Here is a 24348-nt window from a genome sequence, read left to right as displayed (position 1 = left end):
TGTCTCTTTAGCTCCGCCCACCAATTCACGCACGTCATTTCGTAGTATATAAGAAACAGACGCAAACACAAGGATTACACCAACAACAAAAACGATAGATATGCCTCTGGGAATTACAATACGTTTTAAAGTGCCACGTTGTGGAAAAACACAGTCTTTGCATTGCCATCCTAACATTAAGAACGCATGGATGAACTTTATTTTTAATGAAGTTTCAGTCAGATTACATCAGTAAGACACTGTGACTGTGACGCAGTGCGGACTATATTGGATCCGACATTGGTCGCAACACAGTTAACAATGTTTTTACCATATGTCACTATTGCTTTGTCTGATACAGATTGTTTAATATATACTGAGTATTTATTCTGTAGCGCCACAGTCAAAAAGATTAGTTGTGATAGTTGTGATTAGCGATTCTTTCATTTGCTTTTGCATTTATAGGGTTAATGTGGGGATTCCCAGATATGGAAGAAAGAATGTAGATCATTTATAGTTTTGATCTAAGCCATTCGCTGTAATCCTGAATAACAGTTTCAGTGAGTGACATCTTCTGTTTTGTTACTGTCAAAAAGGATAAACGATGAATATGGTACATTCATTCATAATTCAGTTAACACAAAACACCATAAGTTATCATTTGCCAACCATAACTGTGGTACCTCCAAGTAGCCTACTTAAACTTTATTTGCCACAACCAAGACTAATAAAGCATTTTTGCTGACAGGCATGAAGGAGATATGGCAAGGTGACGCAACGCTCGTTCCCTCTTCAGGGAACCGAGGTTACAGTCATAACCGAGGCGTTCCCTTTCAAGGGAACTCGCGTTGCGTCGAAATTGACACTATGGGGAACGTCTATACCAACGCCACCATAGCTACAAATGTCTGTCCTGTGTGAAATCAAGTGAGTAGCACTAGGAAGACAAAACCTGAGACCCTGGAGTAGAGTCTAGGTCTAAAGAGTAGAACCTGACGAAGGTGTGCGGTGAGGACCAGCCTGCCGCATCACAAACGTCCTGTAAAGATACTCCTGATAAAAGGGCCTTAGAGGCCGCCATACTCCTAGTAGAGTGCGACCGGACAGCCAAAGGAGAAGGCTGCCCAGCCACCTCATAAGCAAGTGAGATAGCCTCAACCACCCACTTGCTCATCCTTTGCTTAGACACTGGACCTCCCTTGTTAGGGGACCCAAAGCATACAAACAATTGATCGCTTTTACGCCACAGGGCAGCTCTGTGGACATAAGCGTCTAACGCCCGAACAGGGCAAAGCAAATTATTCGCCTCCTGGTCCGCATTTTGAAAAGGAGGAGGACAGAAGGCCTGCAGAACAATAGGTCTAGCCACATTAGTGGGGACCTTGGGGATATAACCCGGTCCAGGATGAAGAAAAGCTTTAACCATACCCGGAGCAAACTCCAAGCATGACGGAGTAACCGACAATGCTTGGAGATCCCCTATTCTCTTGAGAGAAGAAATGGCGAGAAGGAACAGAGCTTTCAGAGTTAGGAATTTCTCAGGAACCTCCTCGATGGGCTCAAAGGGGGCCAGGGAAAGGCCTTGCAGCGCAATGGACAAATCCCAAGGTGGCACCCTAGAGCGAACTGCAGGCCTCAGCCTCCAAGTGCCACGAAGGAAACGAGATACCAGAGGGTCTTTCCCCACAGACATTCCACCCAAAGGAATGTCGTAAGCACCTATAGCCGCCACATAAACCTTTAAAGTGGACGGGGTCAGACCTGCAGTGAACCGGTCCTGCAGGAACTCCAGAACTGTACCAATTGGGCAGTTGACTGGATCCAACCGACGGTCACTACACCAAGAAGTGAATACTCTCCACTTCAGGGCATAAAGTTTCCTCGTGGAGGGAGCTCTGGACTGTAGAATGGTCTCAACAACCTCAGTTGAGAGACCTGACTCTATGAGCTGGGCCCCCTCAGAGGCCAAGCCCACAGGTTCCACAGTTCCGGTCGGGGGTGAAAAATCGAGCCCCCTGCTTGGGACAGAAGGTCCCTCCTGACAGGAAGCTCCAGAGGATGCCCGTCGAGGAGGGACACAAGATTGGGAAACCATACTCTGCCCGGCCAGCGCGGGGCTATAAGAAGCAGGCAAACCCGGTCCCTGCGAACTCTCTCCAGAACTCCCGGGAGCAGAGCAACTGGGGGAAAGGCGTACAGACGTAGCCTCGGCCACGTCTGTACCATAGCATCAAGTCCCAGAGGAGCTGGATGCGTGAGGGAGAACCAAAGTGGACAGTGAGACGTCTCTCGAGACGCAAACAGATCCACTTGTGCTTGGCCAAACTCCCTCCATATCAGCTCCACCACCTCGGGGTGGAGCCTCCATTCCCCGGGCCTCGGCCCCTGTCTCGACAGAGTGTCTGCTCCTATATTCTGGACCCCGGGGATGTAGGCTGCCCTGAGTGACAGCAACTTCCCCTGGGACCACAAGAGGATATGGCGTGCCAGATTGGATAATGGGCGCGAGCGCAAACCCCCTTGGTGGTTGATATAGGCGACTACCGACGTGTTGTCCGTATGCACTAACACATGGTGTCCCCTGAGATCTGTGATAAAGCTCCTCAGAGCCTGGAAGACAGCTAACATCTCTAGGCGATTGATATGCCAGGAACGATGATGGTCTTCCCACAGACCTTGAGATGAGCGACCCTCTAGGATCGCTCCCCAACCCGTGAGGGAAGCATCCGTCGTTAGCAGTTTGCGACGACAAGGAGCTCCCAGCACTGGGCCCTGGGACAGGAACCAAGGTTTCTTCCACATAACCAAGGCACGTAGGCATCGCCGCGTGACCTTGATTGTGCGAAATGGGTTGCCCTTCGGGGAAAACCCCCTGGTCCTGAGCCACCACTGCAGGGGCCTCATGTGCAGTAGTCCAAAAGGTATCACGTTGGAATCTGCTGCCATGAGACCCAACAGTCTCTGGAACTGTTTGACAGTGAGTAGCTGGCCTAGCTTTACACTTTTCACAGCTGCAAGGATGGAATCTATCCGTGGCGGTGACAGGCGCGCCTGCATCGACACTGAATCCCAAACCACGCCTAAAAAAGTGGTCCTCTGAAGTGGAGAAAGCACACTCTCCTTGGCGTTCATCCGTAACCCCAGCTCTTTCATATGGGCGAGGACGACATCTCGATGCCGAATCGCCAACTGATGCGACTGAGCTAAAATCAACCAATCGTCGATGTAGTTCAATATGCGAATACCCTGAAGGCGCAAGGGCGCCAGAGCTGCATCCACGCATTTGGTGAAAGTGCGGGGTGATAAAGCCAGGCCGAATGGAAGAACTCGATATTGGTATGCTTTGCCCCCGAAAGCAAACCTCAGGAACTTCCAATGACACGGACGGATGGAAATATGGAAATATGCGTCCTTGAGATCTATCGTGACAAACCAGTCCTCGGACCTGATCTGTGGCACGATTTGTCTCAACGTTAACATTTTGAACTTGAGCTGCATGACTGACTCGTTCAGAACTCGAAGATCTAAAATGGGACGCAATCCCCCGTCCTTCTTTGGAACTATGAAGTACCAGCTGTAAAACCCGGTTTCCCTGTTGGGGGGAGGTACATATTCTATGGCCCCTTTCTCTAACAGAGTGTTTACTTCCTGTTCCATAACCAGAACCTGCTCGGGGCCCACCACTGTGGGCAGGACCCCCAATAAACCGAGGTGGGCGTTTCTTGAATTGTATCTGATACCCTTTTTCCACGGTCTGCAGGACCCAACGAGAAACATTTGACAGTAGCTTCCACGCTGTCAAAGATTCTACTAGAGGTACCAGCCTCTCGAGACTGGTTTCTGGATTTTGTTGCTGTTGAGTAGTCGGTTCGTCGCCCTGTAACGGCGCACCGGCAGGGAACGACCGAACAGACTGCTCTAACACCCTCCTCAGAGGGGGCGGGCATCCCTAGGCCACTACGTTTCCGGGTGGACCTTGAGATATGTGCTCGCCGGAGACCGCTGCGCCCTGAAACACCGGAGGCGGCAGGGTTGGCAGACCGGTCCCCTGAGGGCACCGAAGAGAGACGGGCACCGTAAAACAAAGGTGTTGACCGCTCTGCTTCGGGGGGGACTACCCTCATTTGTCCTGAGCCCTCGGACGTCAGGACTTTTTCCCAGAAGCCTTCTTGGCGGTAATAACGGTCCGCAGATCCGTTTTACCCCTCGAAGACTGCTGGGTTTGAGAGCGCCCTCCGTGTCCCCGAGATTTTTGCGGGGGAGCACGGGAGGAAACACTCTGTTTCTGAGTGGCACGGTGCTCAGCGCTCTTTTTAGAGGAGTGAGGCTGCTCCCGCTCAGCAGCCTCATAGAAAGAACGGCGGGGGAGAAGTTTCTGAAGTGCAGCTGCCTGTTTTGAAGCTTCTTGAGATTTAGCTACAGCACTATTAACTGCATCTCCAAATAAACCTACAGTGGAAACCGGTGCATCAAAAAGAACATGTTTTTCTTTGTCCTTTATATCACTTAGGTTGAGCCACAGATGCCTCTCAGTGGCCACCAGGGCTGCCATAGAGCGGCCGATGGATCTAGCCGTCTCCTTGGTGGCCCTGAGAGACAAATCTGTGGCTCTACGCAGTTCGGACACAGTATCGGGACCAATACCCCCGCCCTCCTCTAAATCACCCAATAATTCTGCCTGGTATGCTTGCATTATGGACATAGTGTGCAAACACAGAGGCGGCATAAGCTTTATGAACCAGGGAGGAAGTGAATTTTACTGGTTTAGATGGTAATACAGGAGCCTTCAGAGAAGATGCCGTTGCTGGAGAGAGATAGCTCGCAAGCGTCTCCTCCACCTTCGGCATCTCCCCATAACCATGCTCTTTATATTTATGTATAGTGGAGTAGTGGGATGTTTGTGCAGTGTAAACTCTGAACGATACTGGTTTTCCCCACGATCTCGACACCTCGGTGTGGAGATCGGGGAAAAACGGAAGGCTTCTGCGCTGAGGCTGTGCACGAGATGGCAGAAAACGTTCGTCGAGCTTGCTTTTCGAACGAACGCCCTGCGAATCTTCTGGCCACTCAATAGATAATCGCTCGACAGCCCTTGTAACAACATCGAGCAATTCCTCAAACGCATGAGACTGAGGTGGCGAATCCTCAGACTCAGCGTCAATACTAACAACGTCCAACTCCTCAGAGCTGGACAATTGCAGTATTGGTGCCTCCATCGGGGGGGAAGAAACCGCAACGCGTGCTTCCACACCCTGATGAGAGGCACTGGATCTATCAGAAAGAGGCTGAGATAAGGCAGAGCCCGTCTCAACATCCACTGATAGATCCATTTGCGAACCCCAGGTCTGTGATCGACGCCGTGCCTCGGCAGCGGCGGGACCAGAGCCCTGGGGAACGCGATCCTGGTTAAATAAAGCCAGGCGGGATCTGAGCGTACGCATAGGAAGCGCATCGCAATGCTCACAGCCAGCACCCTCGAGTGCTGACTGGGCATGCTCTTCACCCAAACAGACAACACAAAGAGTGTGAGTGTCCCCACTCGTTAAATAACGTGGGCAGGGGTGAACACACACTCTAAACTGCTGCTGCTTACTCGCCATACTGAATATATAATGCAATATAGACAGACAACACCAAATAACAAGGACAGATTCACACAGAGCGCAACTGAAGACTCAGAAAGCTTTCGTTTTCTGTTTCGGGCTGGCTTTTATAGCTTCCTGGTACGTGACGTCACCCGCCTCTGACGTTCCGCCACACCATTGGACTGATTTTACATGTGCTTCAAGACGTCATCACGCAAAGCGTTCCCCATAGCATCAATTTCGACGCAACGCGAGTTCCCTTGAAAGGGAACTGTTTCCCAATCATAGCAGTGGTCGTTTACTTCCAAGTCTTGAATGCGTCAGTGTTTGAAAGAGAGGTTCAAAAACAGGATAGAAAATAGCCCATTGCTTCTAAATTGGAGTGTTTTTTTTCATGTTTCCATCTTGATAACATTATGAGTAGACCTCAGAGAACATTATAAAATTTTAAGTACTCTAAAAAAAACTACTGATAAAGGCCTAATGAAAGGCCATGACATGTCCAAATTAAAGGCAAGCCTATCATGCATTTTGAAGAACAGTTATGCACATTGCAATTAAACAAAAGTACAGATGTAATATAAAATTGTAATATATTTATATATTAGTTTTGTGAATATATAAGTTAATATATAATATAATAAAGTGTTATAATTTAATTTAAATATTTTATTAAATAATACTGTTCTACATTTATATTATTTAATTTACAATTAAAAATATTTTAGTTTTAAAACCCAGAGGCTTCCTCATTATTTCTTACCTTTCAAGAGCATTTTAAAACACCCACCCCTGTTCTGAATAATTAAAATCACATAATATGACAGACACTTAGTGATGCAGTGTCCAATTATAGACCTACTTCTGGTGTTCCTACATAAAAAATGTTTGAGTGAGGCGGCAAACATCTGCCAGGCTGTGTGATGCATGTAGGATGCAGCATCTGTTCATTCTGTCTTCTGCTTACCTGATTGCCAGCAACCTTCTTCTTATTCATCTGACTGCTTCTCTGCTGGGCGCTGAAGAGATGAACAGAAAACAGAAATATCCATAAAGAACACAAAGAGACTGCAACTAGCCACAAGACCAAGTTTGAATGTTGGGGGTCATTGCCGAAAAGCAGATACTGATGTCCTGGTGCCCCCATCAGACTTCTTAATGATCTTAACCAGCAATACTTTATTAGATGACTATAACTTTACCAGCTATGTAACCAGTTAAGCTGGAGAACAAAATGGCTTATGCTGATCCACATACTAGACATCATCAAACTAGACATGAATTCCGTGTTTGTCCAGGCTAGTTTATGCTGGTTAGAATAGTCATGCTGTTCTCCCGTTTCCCATGCTGGTGACCAGCAAACCAGCAACCAGCTCCCCATGCTTTTACCAGCATGCAAAGCATACCTTATGCTGGATTTAGTAAAAGGTTTAGTAAATAGTTAGTATGTTCTTACTTTGCAAAACCGATGAAATCCTCATGATTGGTATTCATGTATGCTAACTCAATGTCAATTAGCAACATGACCTGATGACAGAAAAAGAAAACAACAATACACATTTCACTACTTAGTTTTCAGTTAAAGCTGTAGCTTGGTTTTACCACATGAGTTTGTATACGTAAAGGGTTGGCAGGTGCATGTTAGATGGGCTGTACCTGATTTTTGGTGCGACTCTCCCGATCACGGATGTGCTGGGTTACAATCCTCTCCATTTCCTCTCTAAGCATGGGGTACTGAGCCAGCTGTCACACAAAACACATACTGGATCAACTACTACCACTGTCAGCTTATTAACAAATCTTATTAACACAGACAAATGGACAAGAGATTTCAGTTATTGTTTAAGTGCGGAAAATAATTGTGCATTAGTTAAATTACTTATACCCCACCCCATTCTAATTATTTTAATGTGTCTAAATGTTTTGGTTTTGAGTTAAGAGTAATAAGAGTAATTTTGTTTGTACACACAAAATTTTATATAGAAATAAAAAAATAAAAAATAAAATTAACATAAATAAATACATTATCATAAATGAAATGCTATATTTCATTAAATAAATAATTTTTACATTATAAATGCCACAATTTGAATATATATTATTCATTTTCTTCAGGCAAAATGTTTTTTAATATTTAAAGGTAGGGTTCGCAATTTCGATGCTATAGCAGGCTATTTCAGCAAAGCGTAATAAGAGAGACGCCATTAAATTACCTCATGTGCGGAGGTATGGAAATACATACGCTGACAGGCCGGTCGAACGTCGTATGATTTTTGACGAACATTTTTTGGTACTGACACTTCCACAGACGATATTTGTACATTTGTTTATGTTAAGACCACTTCTGTTATTGATTGCTATCAGGGTGTGAAGAGAGTTTCAACCAGAATAACAAAAAGTGGTTATGGAAAAAATTGCCTAGCCTACCTTTATTTTTTATTGTTTTATTTTAGGGTTAAATATGACCTATACCGGTTCTTGAAAGGCTTTACTAGATTCACTCTAAACTAAAGTGACATCAGATATGGTTATATAAATGTAATATATATATACATACATGTACATGTGTGAGAATATAAATTTGGGGTCGTAAGATTTTTAAATGTTCAAGAAAGAAGTTACAAGGCTACATTTATTTAATCAGAAATACAGTAATTTTGTGAAATAATATTACAATTTAAAACGTCTCGGTTACGAATGTAACCCTAGTTCCCTGAAGGAGGGAACGGGAGACGTAACGTCGACGTGACGACGTAATTGGGATCACTACAGGGAGCACTATCATCTTCGATTGTCTACAGAACGAGCCAATGACCGTTGGCATGCGTGAATCGCATCACGCGCCCCGCAGCACGGGTATAAACACGCACACATTGTTTTTCGCTGAGGAGCCGAGATAGTGACGGCCGTACAGCGATGGTCAGCAACGGTGGCGACGGGATGTTACGTCTCCCGTTCCCTCCTTCAGGGAACAAGGGTTACATTAGTAACCGAGTACTCAGCTCCATACTGAGAAAAGAGATCCTTTGCCCAGGGGTGAGTTTGCTCTTTTCCCAGTTGACCCGAAGCCCTAGGTGGCTGAGATGACTGAGCACCATGTCCCTGTGTTCGCACAACTGCTCTCTCGACTGGGCCAGGATAAGCCAGTCGTCGAGGTAGTTGAGAATACGAACACCACGTTCGCACATGGGAGCATTGGCCAGCTCCGCGACTTTCGTGAAGACACGGGGCTACAGGGCCAGCCTGAAGGGTGAGACTTTGTACTGATATGCCCGCCCCTCGAATGCAAAGCGAAGAAATCGTCAATCGCTGCAAACCATCTTGGGGACGGATGCACTTGAAAATGCGTTTCTGCATAAGCATCTTGAAAGGCAGCCTGTGAAGGGACTGGTTCAGGACACATAGGTCCAAGATTGGCCATAACCGGCTGTAGAAGCCGGTCTTCATATCGGCTGGAAGGATCGGCTCAATCGCGTCCTTCGCCAGTAGGACTGCGATCTCTGCCCTGAGCACAGGGGCATTGTCCGCCAGAGCACGGGTGAACTGAATGCCCCTTCAGGCAAACTGAATCGCATAGCCGAGTCTGATAGTAGAGAGGGCTGACATTACGTTGAACGTGAGCGACTGAAAGGGAACAACTTTCTATATGAATAAATTTAAAATGTAAATTTTTCCTGTGATGGCAAAGTAAGTTTTCTGCAGCCATTACTCCAGTCTTCAGTGTCTCATGATTCCTCAGATTTCAAAATTTGCTGTTTTGGTGCTCAAGAAAAATTTCTTATTATCATCAAAGTTGAAAACAGTTGTGCTGCTAAATATTTTTGTGGAAACCCTGATACATTTTATGATTCTTTGATGAATAGAAAGTAGGCATCTTATGTAACAATTTAGTCTAGTCTAGTTTAGTCCTTTGATAAATTTCATGCATCCTTGCAGAATAAAATAAAATAAAAAACATAATTAATTATTTATTTATTTATTTTCAAAAATTGACTCCAAACTTTTGAACGGTAGTGTATATGAAGGTCAAATGGGTATACGGTATAGACAGACATGGAGTAAGGTTTACCTTCTTGGTGCATTGCCTGACCGTATTGACCAGCTCGGTGATGACCAGGTCCACACATTTCTGACATGGCTCTTTAATCTTGGCGATCTGCCGTTTAACAATAGTCTCGAAGGCCATGTCTGGAGTAAACAGACCAGTCCTGACAAGTAAAAGAAATGAACAGAGCAGTCAGAGAACTAAATTATGTGCTTTACAGTTCCTGATTAGTTTGTGGCTGCAGTTTATATTTCATGACATGGTTCTCCTGGTGCAGTACTTCATATCTAGCAAGCAGTTGTTCAAAATGTCACAGTGACATCAAAAGAGAGTTTGATCTCAGAGCAGGTGAGTTGGCGAATGTGTTTGACTCTGTCTGTTTGAGGTAGAGGCTTCACACCTGATACCGTGGATGTTCTTGATGGCGTAACTTATCTCCTTACGCAGCTCTTTCTCATCAAACTCCATCTAGTCACCATTAACAGACAGAGAAACACTTCCTTTATATATAATATGAGAGAATATAATTTAAATAATCCCACAGAAAGTATGAGCACTGCATTGTTTTGATCTCAGAGAACATCAGTTGTCACAGTATGGTAAAATTACCTTAACTAGCTCAAAGGGGAAGCGCTCATGGAAGATGCGATTAATCCTTGCACCTCCGGACAGCTCCACCGTGTCCACCTGATCTCCTGAACCCTCAATGCACTTCTCAAAATCAACTGCAAACTGCTGAACCATCCTTTAAACCAGAGAATAGTGAGTTCTATGTGTGAGTCACAGAAAATACAAACCACCACACAGAAACACACACAAATAAAGATACACTACTGTTTAATGATTTGTGAAAGAATTATCTTATGCTTACCAAGGCTGCGTTTATTTGATTAAAAATACAGAAATACTGTGAAATATTATTACAATTTAAAATAACTTTTTTCAATTTTAATATATTTTAAAAAGTAATTTATTCTTGTGATGCCAAAGCTGAATTTCCATCAGCCTTTACTCCAGTCTTTAGTGTCACATGATCCTTCAGAAATAATTATAATATGCTGATTTGGAGATCAAGAAAAAAATATTTTTTGTATAAAAGTTTAAAACAGTTGTGCTGCTAAATAGTTCCCTTTCGAATAGGAACTCTACACTGTGTCTAGGATGGACGCTATGGGGTCGCCATCAGAGTATCCAGTGTCTGAAGCATGTGTGAAAAAACATTTCAAACAGATTGGTTGGCAACAGTCCGTATTACATTATTATCAGAGCACCCAGAAGTATAAGAGTATTCTTACGTATATACGTGTACTCTTCGTAGCACACGTCATCAGCTTTTTTTGTCTTCAGGAGCCATTTGTATTGTTAACGCGTCGTGAAGGCAAGATCATGGGAAATTCAAGCAAGCGTTCTAGGAAGTGTGTGCCTCCGTGTCCCAGGTTTTTGACATCTGAGGACACACACAACCTATGAGTTTATTGCTTGGGAGAGGAGCATGAGCGTTCAGTGCTTGAAGGTTCTGAATGCGCTCATTGTGAGAAATTCTCAATGAGAAAACTCTGTTTGCATTTGTCCCTATGCTCAAGCGATGTGGGACGAGCATCTGCGTCCCGCGGCTCAGGCTTCAGCTGTGGGGTTTGCAAGTCAAGCTCGCAAAGGAGTTTGAGAAAGGGCTGGCTCTTTCTCACACCTCGATCGCGTGCTTGAGCAATCTGATAGTATATTGCTGCCATCATCTAGACAAAATCCGCAAAAGGAAGTGGATTTTGTTGAAGAAGGCAGGAAAGTATCTGTACTGAGTCTTCTCAACCTGCCAGGGTAATATGGGGAATTGCTGGACGTCATGGATCTGGCTTGGGGGCATGAAAAACAGGAAGTCAATCGTGGTAGGCTGGACAATCGGGGAGAAAGAAAATAATTTTCTCCTCGATGCTCCAGTCTCGCCCTCTGAACCTTTTGGTACATCTGTTGAGACAGTGGCCGGAAAGTTTAGAGAGGCGAGGGAGCAGTCAGCAGGGTTCAGAAAATATATTCCGCGCCGATCCATATCCCCGGCTTAAGTCTCTGGGGGTTCTGTCCCGCCACAGTCCAAGGACCGGAGGCAGGGCCATAGGGAGAGCGTGGCCACTCGCGCTCCTCCTCCCTCGAGGAGTCGAGCACAGAGGAGGCGAGATGTGAGGAAGAAGAGACCGGATCTCAGGGAAGTGATTAATAGGAAGCGCTTCTGTTAAGACCCAAATGATGACAAAAAAATAACATCTCTCATCTTCCCACTTTTCTTCTTTTTCTTAATTTTTTTTTTTTTTATATAAACATTATAAATGTCTTTACTGTTTACAATTGAATAAGTTCTTGCTTAATATCGTATTAATTTGTTTTTGTTTTTATTCTTACTGACCCCAAACCTTTGAATGGTTGTCTATGTGCTTGAGCTATACATTTTCAAGTGGGTAATACATATAAGACTCACTGTAGCAGAGCCTTGGTTTTGCGAGAAGGATCATCGGGGCGAAAGTGCTTGTACTCTTCCACCTCTTTCTCAATGGACAGTAACTGGCTCTGAAGTTTATTCCTCAGTCCTGGCAGGGTGTCTCGGATGTGATTAGTTAATTGCTAGATGAGAATGAAAACCCTTGGTTACTGGCTAACATTTTTCAAATGTACAGTATATTACATGATTTATGTTTGTTTACAAGACAGTGAGATAACAATATACTTAAGGCTATATTCTTCTGTATCAAAATGGCAGTGAGGTGTTTAAAATGCTGAAAAACGTGCAAAAAAACCCCCACATGCTCTCTGTGTCATTCTACCTGATTAAGCACTTTCTGCAGGTAGGGAGTCCCCATGCGATCGGCCAGATGTCGATAGGCTGGGTGGGTGAGGAAGAACTTCCTTTCTGCTGCCATGGCAGCAGTAATGTCCTTCTTGCCATCAATGTCCTTTTGACTGCGGTTCACAACCCCAATGTAGCCTAAAGGGAACATCCAATTTGAAGTAGTTACAGACAATCAGCATAATAAAACATAGCACATTGGACATAGTCATAACTAATATAAAATCAATCAAATCAAAATAGTTTCAGAACATGCAAAAAAATACAGTAGCTGTTAATCTATTTTCATGAGGTGGACTTTTTAAAGTAGCCAAATAAAATTTTACATGTAAAGTTACAAGGAAATAAATGGGAACCGTGTTAACTAATCAGAGCTAGCTAAAAAGAATCCACTATGTGACAAGTAATCAATGTCAGTGAATAATAGAGAGAGGAGAAAGGTCATCCACAAGTGCAGAAAGAATAGCTCTTGATAATGAACTGGTATACTTGGACTTAAAATTGCATCAACAAAATTAGAGAAGATTTAAATCATTGGCATACTTTACCAATCTGTGACTAAAAAGTGGCTCTTATAAAAAATGACTATCCTCCCAAAGCTCCTGAACCCAATTCAAATGATCCCTATCCTGTTCTCTAAAAAGGTTTTAAAAGATGTGAATAGCAAGGCTCAGTTCCTTTATCTGGAGCAAGCGCAAACCAAGGCTGAAATTCTCTGCACTACAACTACCAGGATCAATGGGAGGAATGGATTTACCTAATATTAAGCTGCACATCTACAGTAAGATATGTTTCTGATTGGGTTGCTCTTGATAACTCTTCAACGTGGTTAGATCTTGAACAATCGTTATCAAAACTTCCCCTTGTGGATTTGTTTTTCATTTTTTTCATTTTGGAGAATTGTGATAGCCCCGTAACAATAAATGCACTTAAGGCATGGAGGGCTGTTTGTCGTTTCAAGGGAAGAACTAAGCTAGCCTCTGCTCTAACACCAACTGTGAACAATCCGGACTTCCCTCCAGGTAGAGGTTTAAATTTTGGGTGAACCAAGGTATTCGTTTTTATTATAGATTAGAAACTATATTCTGAACAATGCCTCATCATGTAATAACAGAAGTCTGTCTCCTATAGACTACTATTTCACTATCTAAGTGAGTCGGTTATCAGTGTTTGGGAGTAAATTGTTACATGGAATGGCCTTACCTAATTTAATAAAATAAAATAAAAAGTAACTGTACCGTAGTGAAAAATAAATATACTAAAATGTATCTGAAATACATTTATATTATGCTGAGTATACTACAAATACATTTACATATTTATGTATTTAATATAAATACCCTGTGATACTCTGTCAACAGCTGGGATAATTAGTGATGAGTGGCGGGAACTGATGAGTGGCGGGAAACTAGAACAAAGGAACACATGTGACTAATGAAAACAAACAGAGAGTCCATGGCTGCGTTCCAGTCTAAAATTGTCATGCCCTTCACTTGCTAACTTCCCTCCGTCTCGTTCACTCGGATGTACGTCATTGCTTACGTTGCACGAGTGCGCCCACTACTGGTGGAAACTGCAATGGGCTGAATTGGAACGTCCTAAGCCCTTGATCACTTGGAACCTTTCTTATACTGTCTATGCTTGGAACCAGCTATGGAGTTGATTTATTATTTTAAAAAATGATCCCTTTAAGAATTTGTTTAATGCAGCATCCAAATGTATATAGGTGTGTTTGGGTTGTTTTAAATAAATAAATAAATAATATTAAAGGTATAGCGGAGGATGTTTTACTTCCTGGTGGGTAACCTATACTATTGGTCCTCCTAATTGTCAATCATTCTGGTGAATCAATCAAACTTTTCAAAAAGTGGAGAGGGCGGGTCTTATCTAAAATTTGGAAAGATCCTCCGCTATACCTTGTTTGTTGTGGTGGTGATTAGACTAGATTTTTAGACTATTCCTCAGTCTATAGTGTTTCATCGCCATCTAATGGCCTGGCAGCAGAATACAGCGGTTTTAGTCGTCTTCGCGGATGGTGATCGTTTTGACAATGGTGTCGTCTGTTCGCGGAAAACTCAAAGGAAAAACGTATTTGTTATAAGCATATCGTTGTCGTGTAGACGTACCCAAAAAGTCCATGATAATGAAACTAACTGAACATAAACGTGACAGTCTGAGAGTTGCCACCATGGCGAAAGATAAAAATTAGTTCCAGTGCTGGAAATTTTAAAATCATTTCATCTATAAATCAGAAAAGGGTGCAAATATAACTGTTCAGTGCAAAATATGTTTGCCAACTATTCAAATGCTATTGATATCAAAGGTTTCAATGTCGAACCTGAGGAAGCATCTGCAGGTATGTAACTTAACCCACAGTTAACTTTAAGCAGTCATTAAATAAAGTAGGAAAGGCACTGCCTCCTCCCATCTGCCAACACCATGCTGCTAATCAAGACGTATTTTAGCTCTGTATTGCTTGGTGCATGTCCAGTAGTTTATTTAACAATGTTAATCTCCATTCATAACAAATTAGCTAGTCTGCTAGCTAGCTAAAGACGTCTTTGCCAGCCACACTTCTGTTTATGAACCCTTTGACAGAACATATATATTGTTATGCCAGTGTTTTCTGTCATAGCTATTGCAAGGATTTGATTTAAAAACAGTATAATACTGTAGCTATTAAACTATTTCTTGTTATGAATTTAAATCTGTACACTGAACTCAGAACAATCTCAAAGTAAAAAGAGGTGCTAAAGTGTGATTTTGTGGTGGCTGTGCTTTAAAATTTTATTATTATAATCTTAATTCAAGTGATGAAGGATTTTGAAAGTCTGACAGTAATCAGTGTTGAGTAGGCTAAGTTGAGTACTGTAAGGTTAAACCCGCCTGGTTTAAATGTTTGGAAATGATTAACAGATAAAAACATTCATTAGAAATGTATAAAAGTAATCAAGTAATCGAATGTAATCAGTTACATTACTTTAATAAAGTAATTGAAATAGTTACACTACTTATTACATTTTAAATAGGGTATCTTGTAATCTGTAACCTATAACATTTCCCAAGTAACTTTCCCAAACACTGTCGGTTATACAAGGTTCTCAATGTACATCTGAGGGATCATTCATTCATTCGTGTAATCGTGCTATGGCTATACAGTTTAAAATTGTTCAAAGGATGTATATTTTACCAAACCGTAGACTTGCATTTAACAATACCCTTTCACCTCTTTGCTTTAAAGCTACACTGTGTGATGTTTTCCCCCATCTAGCGGTGAAATTGTATATGACTACCCAGTGAATATTAGGGGCGCTTTCAATTCCGAGGGCGTTTTAACTCCTACGGTGGCCGTATTATTCCAAGATTAACATGGCTTCCAGTTCGACTTCGCAAAGTAAAAGCAATTAAAAATAACTAAAATTTACAGTGTCCTTTTTTTATATAGCTTAAAAAATTGTCTAAAAGTGGACTGGAACGCAGCACATGATAACGTCTCGGTTACGGATGTAACCCTCGTTCCCTGAGTGGGAACGGAGACGTTACGTCGGATGACGACGATTGGGGTTTCGCTTAGAAGCCTATCACCTTCGAGTATATAAAACGAGCCAATGGCAATGAAATGCCATGGGTCTGCGGAATTTGCATAGCGTAACTCCGCCCGCCGCAGGGGGTATAAAAGGAAGTACGCTGGCACAATGCAGATATGTCTTCGCTGAGGAGCCGAGACTAGCCCCAGGCGTTTTTCAGCGGTACAGCGGAAGTGGCAGGAAGACGTAACGTCTCCGTTCCCACTCAGGGAACGAGGGTTACATCCGTAACCGAGACGTTCCCTTTCGTGGTCACTCCGAGTTACGTCGGATGACGACGATTGGGGTTCCAGTCTAATCACGCCACCTCGGCTGTCTTCCAGTGCCCTGCGTAAGTCTGAGCTCCCTGTTGTGAGACTAGCACGAACGAAGGAGTCCTACTTAACACAGGGATACCAAGGTACACTGGGAAGCATATCTCCAGAGAGAAATATGCAATTATGCCCAGCCATTAATGGGGGGGACTTAGAATACACATATGACCCAGAGGGCTGCATATGGAAAATCACTGGGGTGTCCAGCCGCAGGTGGAATTTTAAACCCCAGGGGTGGCAAGGTGGCTTGCCAAGGGAAAGACACACGCTCACAGGGAGACTTACAGTGGAATACACATGTGGGGGTCGCCCAGAGGGGGAACCATGCACATGGAGGCACCTAGTCAAGCGCAAAAGCTGCGTTATGGCAGATTGGCATAACTCAGGCGTTGACGTAACCAGTGCTGGAGGAAACTCAGAGCTTATCAGACTCACCTGAGAGAAATATCGCACGTATCCCGTCCGTGGAGAGGAATGGCGAGCAAGCGAAGACACCTGAGCAGAATCTAGCACCGGCTGGTTGAAGCGAGTACATGAGAAGAAACTGGCTCTACTCGGAGATTATAGAATCTCGCGAATGTGTTGGGTGTCGCCCAGCCTGCAGCTCTACAAATGTCTGTTAGCGAGGCGCCATGCGCTAGAGCCCAAGAGGAAGCCACACTACGTGTGGAGTGGGCTTTCACACCAAGGGGGCACGGACGACCTTGCTGCTGGTATGCCAAAGCAATGGTATCCACTATCCAGTGGGATAACCTTTGCTTTGAGAGAGCCTTTCCCTTCAGCTTCCCACCATGACAGACAAAGAGCTGGTCTGAGGTCCTGAAACACCGCGTTCTGTCTACGTAAGCACGGAGGGCGCGTACTGGACAGAGCAGTGCCAAGGCTGGGTCTGCCTCCTCCAAGGGCAGCGCTTGCAGGTTCACTACCTGGTCTCGAAAGGGTGTGGTAGGAACCTTGGGCACGTATCCAAGCCGGGGTCTCAGGATCACGTGAGAGTTAGCCGGCCCGAATTCCAGGCACGCTTCGTCAACCGAAAATGCCTGCAGGTCCCCTACCCTCTTGATGGAGGCCAATGCAACCAGGAGCGCTGTCTTCATTGACAGGAACTTAAGCTCCACTGACTGTAAAGGCTCAAATGGAGCACTCTGCAGGGCAGTTAGAACCACTGAGAGGTCCCAAGAGGGTACGAAGGGAGGACGAGGAGGATTTAGTCTCCTCGCTCCCCTCAGGAACCTGACGATCAGGTCGTGCCTTCCCAGAGACTTACCATCAACTGCTTCGTGATGTGCGGCAATGGTGGCAACATACACTTTCAGGGTGGAGGGAGACAGCCTTCGCTCCAACCCTTCTTGCAGGAAGGAAAGCACGACACTGATCGGGCATTTCGTGGGTTCTTGATGTTTAGAAGAACACCAGTTGACGAAGAGGTTCCACTTCAACGCATAGGCATGTCTCGTGGACGATGCTCTAGCGGAAGTGATGGTAGCCACCACCGCAGGTGGTAGGGTACTCAAACCTGCCTCGTCCCGTCCAGGAGCCACACATGGAGGTTCCAAAGATCGGGACGAGGGTGCCATAAGGTGCCCCGTCCCTGAGAAAGGAGGTCCTTCCTCAGAGGAATTGGCCAGGGAGGTGCTGTCGCGAGGAGTACTAGTTCGGAGAACCAGGTCCGGTTGGGCCAATACGGGGCAACCAAAATGACCTGCTCCTCGTCCTCCCTGATCTTGCGCAAGGTCTGCGCAAGAAGGCTCACTGGGGGAAACGCATACTTGCGTAGGCCCCGCGGCCAGCTGTGCGCCAGTGCATCCGTGCCGAGCGTGCCCTCGGTCAGGGAGTAAAACAGGTCGCAATGGGACGAGTCGTGGGAGGCAAACAGGTCTACCTGTGCGTCGCCGAACTGATCCCAAATCAGCTGGGCCGTCTGGGGATGGAGTCGCCATTCTCCAGCGAGAGGCCGAACTCGAGACAGCTCGTCGGCCGCCTGGTTCAGGTGTCCCGGGATATAAATGGCTCGAAGCGACCTCAGATGCTTCTGACTCCATATGAGGAGGTGGCGAGCGAGTTGCGACATACGGCGGGAGCGTAGACCACCCTGGTGGTTGATGTACGCTACTGTTGCGGTATTGTCTGATCGGACTAGTACGTGCTGGCCCCTGAGCAGCGCATGGAAGCGGTGCAGGGCGAGACGTACAGCCAGCAACTCGAGGCAATTGACATGCCAAAGGCGCTGGGGTCCTGTCCAGGAGCCTGCGGCAGCATGACCATTGCACATGGCGCCCCAGCCCGTGTTGGAGGCATCTGTTGACACAACAACATGCCGGGAAACTCGTTCTAAGGGCACTCCGGCCAGTAGAAAATTGAGGTTCGCCCACGGGGTGAAGGTCTGACGGCAGGCTGGAGTCACTGGGACTCGGAGCGTGCCGTGTTGCCATGCCCACCTCGGGACTCGATCGCGAAGCCAAAGCTGAAGCGGTCTCATATGAAGCAATCCCAGCGGCGTTACTGCGGCTGCGGATGCCATATGCCCCAGGAGCCTCTGAAAAAGTTTCAGTGGAACCGCACTCTTGTCCTCGAACTGACGAAGACAAGTCAGCAGTGACTGCGCGCGCTCGCTCGTAAGCTGCGCGCACATGGCGACCGAGTCGATCTCCATACCGAGAAAAGAGATCCTCTGCACGGGGCAGAGTTTGCTCTTCTCCCAGTTGACCCGAAGGCCCAGACGGACTAGGTGCCGGAGCACTAGGTCCCTGTGTTCGCAAACCTGGTCTCGAGAGTGAGCTAGGATAAGCCAGTCGTCGAGATAGTTCAGGATGCGAACCCCGTGTTCCCGAAGGGGAACAAGGGCTGCCTCGACGACCTTCGTAAAGACGCGAGGAGACAGGGCTAGCCCGAAAGGGAGAACCGCGTACTGGTATGCCTGCCCCTCGAAAGCAAACCGTAGAAACGGTCTGTGTCGAGGTAAAATGGAGACATGGAAGTAGGCGTCCTTCAGGTCGATCGCTGCAAACCAATCCTGCGGCCGCACACACTGGAGGATGTGTTTGGCCGTTAGCATCTTGAACGGCAGCCTGTGAAGGGAGCGGTTCAAGACGCGCAGGTCGAGGATTGGCCGTAACCCACCGGACTTCTTGGGTACAATGAAGTAAGGGCTGCAGAAGCCGGACCTCATTTCGGCTGGAGGGACAATCTCGATCGCACCCTTCGCCAGCAGGGTGACGACCTCCGCTCTCATGACAGGGGCATTGCCACCGACCATAGTGAAGCGGACTCCGCTGAAGCGGGGAGGAGATCGCGCGAACTGAATCGCGTAGCCGAGCCTGATGGTTCTCGCGACCCAGCGGGACAGTCTGGGAAGCTCTAGCCAGGCCTCCAGAAAGTGCACCAGCGGGGTCATACGAACCACAGACGTACCGTCGGTGGGGCAGCGAGGCGGAATGACCGGCACCGGCGAGGGTGGCATCGCGGCCCTGTGCGGGGGCACGGTCATTAACCGCGTCCTGCCAGAGGAGGCCAGGGGAGGGCGCGCGTCCCACGGGGGCGTGCTCTGGCAGGGGTCTGGCTAGGGCTGGGCGATAAAACGATAACGATATGTATCGCGATAGACACGTAATCAATATCAATAAAAAATGCGTTCGATAAAACGTTCGATAATTATTTATTTATTTTTTTCGTTGGAAGAAACCAGCAAAGCAAGTTTGATTGCATGAACAAAGGCACTCACTCTCTAGTAACTAGATAAAACAGAAAAAGTCAGCTCGCCTGACTTAAAGTCTGACCGTAGTCAGACCAATGTCGTCTGCAGATTATGCAAGACCGTCGTCAGTTTTTCTGTTATTCGCGTGCTTATGCGCTGTTCTAGCTAGTTTCTCAGCGCATACATGTGAAGCTCACATGCACTAAAAGCCTGTCTACCAGCGCCTGAATACTAAGTTATCTTTCGAGTCTTATTTTGCTAATACTGTTATACACACAAGGTTTACATAAACTAGTCGGATATGTCTAAAGTGAAAGCAAACTTGAGAAAATTGAGAGAAAATCTGCTTGTCAAATGCGTGTATAATAGACGCGTCGCGCGCAGCTCTTAAAGAGACAGTAGTAATAGTAAACACGCTGTCGCTTGTCCTTAAAGGGATAGTTCACCCAAAAATAAAAATGATCTCATTATTTACGCACTCTAATGTTGTTCCAAACCTGTATTAATTGCCTTCTAATATTTTCTAATATTAATATTTTGAAGAATGTGGGTATCCAAACAGTAGCTGGTCCCCATTGACTTCCATAGGAGGAAAAATATACTATGGAAGTCACTGGGGTACATCAACTGTTTGGTTACCCACATTCTTCCAAATAACTTTTATTTTCAACAGAAGAAAGAAACTTATTCGAGTTTAAAACAACGTGAGAGAGTAAATTATGAAAATTAGAATTTTTAGGAGAACTATCCCTTTAATGTTAATAAAACAACAAAATGTAAAGAGAAAATCACTCACTGCTCTTGACTAATAACTTTATTAATAGCTTTAATAAGTATCAATGTATAATTTATAGAAAATAGAAAGAAATAGATTTATATAATTTATAGAAAGAAATCGTAATATTATATTTTTGCCATATCGCCCACCCCTTTATAAAGCATTTCTTACGTATTCTTTAATTTTGCACCTTAATGTTAAGAGATAATTGTTAAGTGTTCATTGTGATTTTAGACTTTTGAGTTTTCCATGGTCGTGTTGACATTTCTGCCTTTTTAACTGATGGGATTATAATCAGAGGTAGGTTAAGTTTAAAATAAAAAATCTTTAAATGTAATATATTTGTCTCCTGGACTGGTCCTTATTTTAAATATGTTATAAAAAAATTCAATAATTATCGATATCGACCGATATGAAACACTTATATCGTGATACAGTTTTCAGCCATATCGCCCAGCCCTAGGTCTGGCGACAGAGGGGGATGAGAGGAGCGTGGCCCGTGGGCGGCGCGTGCTGTCATCCCAGACCTCTGGGACAGAGGAGGGCGGCAGTGGCGGGACCCGAGGGTGGCGCGCACTGCGGCCCTCCGACTCTGTAGGCTCAGGATTGGGAATTTCGATTCTTTCTTTAACCACATTAGGGTGCTGCCCGTCGTGAGACGAGCAGCGGGGAGTGGAGAACAAAAGATTCTCCCCCGGCCCTCCACCGGGGGAAGGAGTGGCCCTGCTACCACCTCCTGTAGAGAAAAGAAAGCCAATCCTGAGCTGCCCGTCTCAGGAGCGCCGCTTAGCCTGGCGTTTAGCGGGCCGCGGGGCTTTTTAAGAGTGCTGCTTAGGCTGGCGTGGCAGTCTAAGGGGCGGAGACGGGCAGCGCCGCCCTCCTGCGACCTCCTCCTGCTCAGGGCCAGTGAAGGCCCGAGGGGAGGAGCCGCATGGAGGTGGCCTCGGCGGGAAGCAGACTAAGGAGACCGCACGGACGGATGACCGTCGGTGCAGAAGGCCTCAGTCTGCTTCTGGGGGGGGGTCAAAAACTGTAGGGTACAGTCCTCAACCACACCGCCGAGGAGCCCAGCCTGGGACATGAGGGAGCTGAGAAAATGAATTCTCAGACCCCCTCACATCAACCTGGCTGAGCCCATGTCTGGACCACTCTAGTGGACACCACCTGACCCAGGATCACGCAGGTACCGATGTCGCCCGAGAGCGAGGTCAGTAGTGTGCGCGGCGGAACGACCAAGCCGGGCATGGGAGGCATAGCGTCCCAGCAAGGGGGCGTGGTCGAGTTTCCGCGTTCTGTCAGTGTTGGCCAGGGAAGGACTAGCGTTCCACTGCGGCCGGTTCCGACAGAACTCCCGAGTCAGCACTGCCTCGAAGGCGAAGGCGACACACAGCACTGCATGCCTGTGCCACGATAGTGACAGAGAACATACAGCCCATGATCGCCACGCGATCGAGTGCAGCGAAGGCGGAGGACGCCCGCGGGCCGGAAGCGTCCTGATGCACATCCGGGAAGCCTACAGCGCTCAGGGGGAGGGCGGCGCCACTCCAGCCGATGCTTTCAGCTGCCCGGGAAAGCATGGCCATCAGCTCTGGATCTGACTCGACTAACGCTGACACTCCAGAGGGAGGCAACGCAGTCGAATCCTCATTTCCAGAGGAATCAAGCCCGCCTTGTGATGCTGTGAGTGACATGACACCACCTGCTGGAGCCCCGAATGAAAACACTGGGTCCCTAAGAAGAACCAGGTACACACGGAAGCCCCGCGGTTTGCGATGTGGAGGGGGGCGTGGCCCGAGGAATGCTCGTCGGTATTATGCCACACTGTAACCCTCAGATCACCCTGGCCACCAGCCAAAGTATCCCCTCTCGAGGAAGAGATAGATTGGGGTGTGGCAGAGGGGACTCTACCCACACGGGGATCATTGAGTCTCGATCTATAAACATCGCGATGGTCACGTTCCCGCAGAGAAAACGTGACTCACCCACGAGCACTGCCGAGCGTGAATCAGCCCAACACGCGAAACAGCGCTCGTGACCGTTAGGCAGATGAATCACGCGCCCACATCCAGTAAATACACGGGCGAGCCGTCTTGAAAAAGACGTGCCGCGTGCAGCTCTTTTAGAGAGAGGAAAAGCTCAGCAGAGTGCTGAAGCGCCCAGGGAGAAACACACACACTGTCGGCAGATCACTGCACAGATCAGCAGCAGGCAATGCGATCTCGCTGGAACACGCCGTCACACCAACACACTGAAGAGCCGCTCGTCTCGTAGAGTGAAGATGATACAGAATAGCTTGTAGGAGTGAAGAAAACTCTTGGCTCTGAAGCGAAAACATATCTGCATTGTGCCAGCGTACTTCCTTTTATACCCCCTGCGGCGGGCGGAGTTACGCTATGCAAATTCCGCAGACCCATGGCATTTCATTACCATTGGCTCGTTTTATATACTCGAAGGTGATAGGCTTCTAAGCGAAACCCCAATCGTCGTCATCCGACGTAACTCGGAGTGACCACGAAAGGGAACTAAACAAACTGAACTTAAAGTCTGCTAAATTGGAACAAGTAATTTTATACTTAATGCACTTTAGTTATCCGGAAGTAGTGCTGATTGTGCCTTTAAAACTATTCATCACCTGTGATCCGTCGCAGCACAGATTTATGTTACAAGGTAAACAATACTTTTTCACCATTGACGCGGGGAAAAGTAACGCAAGTTATACTAGAGGTCGTTCTGGCGTTATGCACAACCATGCTATGGTTAGACAAGCAACTATAAAACTTCGAATTTACACAAATAGGCTGAATTACCTGTCGAGAAGAAAGCAGGCAACTTCGGCGTCCGTTTTAAAATCTTTGCTCCTCATGAGCTCTTTCCATCTGGGATGGAAGAGCATGCACAGAGTCCAAATTAAAACAATTCCCCGTCGTCCAAATTAAACAATTCCCCATCGTAAGTACACATTGATGGCCTAAGACACGAAACGAGCGGTTTGTGTGAGAAAACGAAAAGTATTTATATCATTTTTACCTCTTATACACAGCCATGTCCAAGTGATCTGATCTGACGTGTGCGCAGACTGGTGCATAGATATATACACTAGATGTCGCCTTGTCTACGGCAGTTCATTGGAACGAATGTCTTTAAGGCGACATCTAGTGGACATGGCTGTGTATAAGAGGTAAAAAAACGATATAAGTACTGTTCGTTTTCTCACACAAACCGCTCGTTTCGTGTCTTAGGCCATCAATGTGTACTTACGATGGGGAATTGTTTAATTTGGACGACGGGGAATTGTTTTAATTTGGACTCTGTGCATGCTCTTTGAGACAGTGACCATCGACCTGCATTATATGACTGACAGACAAGAACGGTTTGACCTAAAAATATCAAAATTGAAACTACTGCGGAAAAAAAGTTTCATTTATTCATCTTAGTTCATGTTAATTTCAGAGTTTACTAATACATTATTAAAATCAAAAGTTGTATTTGTTAACATTAGTTAATGCACTGTGAACTACATGAACAAACAATGA

The 24348-nt window shown here is 46.0% G+C and overlaps 2 protein-coding genes across 8 annotated transcripts in view; both read right to left on the bottom strand.

The window, feature by feature from the left end:
* Positions 1-24348, bottom strand: part of dnm1b (dynamin 1b) — a 68971-nt gene that overhangs the window by 24875 nt on the left and 19748 nt on the right. For all 7 annotated transcript variants that reach the window (XR_014206050.1, XR_014206051.1, XM_082169731.1 and 4 more), the window contains exons 6-13: positions 12420-12580; positions 12077-12219; positions 10219-10354; positions 10010-10077; positions 9634-9772; positions 7221-7307; positions 7021-7091; positions 6532-6583 (exon numbers count right to left, since the gene is read on the bottom strand). Coding sequence is in view for 5 of the 7 variants with exons in the window: in XM_082169731.1 (XP_082025857.1) it covers positions 6532-6583; positions 7021-7091; positions 7221-7307; positions 9634-9772; positions 10010-10077; positions 10219-10354; positions 12077-12219; positions 12420-12580 (857 nt within the window). In the remaining 2 variants the exon portion in view is untranslated. The remainder of the gene's footprint in view (positions 1-6531; positions 6584-7020; positions 7092-7220; positions 7308-9633; positions 9773-10009; positions 10078-10218; positions 10355-12076; positions 12220-12419; positions 12581-24348) is intronic.
* On the bottom strand, positions 1474-5511 carry LOC309498816 (uncharacterized protein). Its single transcript, XM_082169742.1, has 2 exons — positions 5025-5511; positions 1474-3390 (listed from the first exon to the last, which is right to left on the bottom strand). Exons 1-2 carry the CDS (start codon positions 5418-5420, stop codon positions 1921-1923), a joined length of 1866 nt encoding a protein of 621 aa, XP_082025868.1. The 5' UTR covers positions 5421-5511; the 3' UTR covers positions 1474-1920.

Source organism: Leuciscus leuciscus (genome assembly GCF_965113295.1).
Source record: "Leuciscus leuciscus genome assembly, chromosome: 5".
NCBI classification, from domain to species: domain Eukaryota; kingdom Metazoa; phylum Chordata; class Actinopteri; order Cypriniformes; family Leuciscidae; genus Leuciscus; species Leuciscus leuciscus.
This window is presented reverse-complemented; position numbering and strand designations above follow the sequence as displayed.

Bases quoted from the DNA above. Each gene is read 5' to 3' on its own strand.
- LOC309498816 (XM_082169742.1), bottom strand. From the start codon at position 5,420: ATGCGTACGCTCAGATCCCGCCTGGCTTTATTTAACCAGGATCGCGTT. The intron at 3,391-5,024 runs GTTCGTTCGAAA...ATAGATCTCAAG, and splicing joins GGCCAGAAGATTCGCAGGGC to GACGCATATTTCCATATTTC.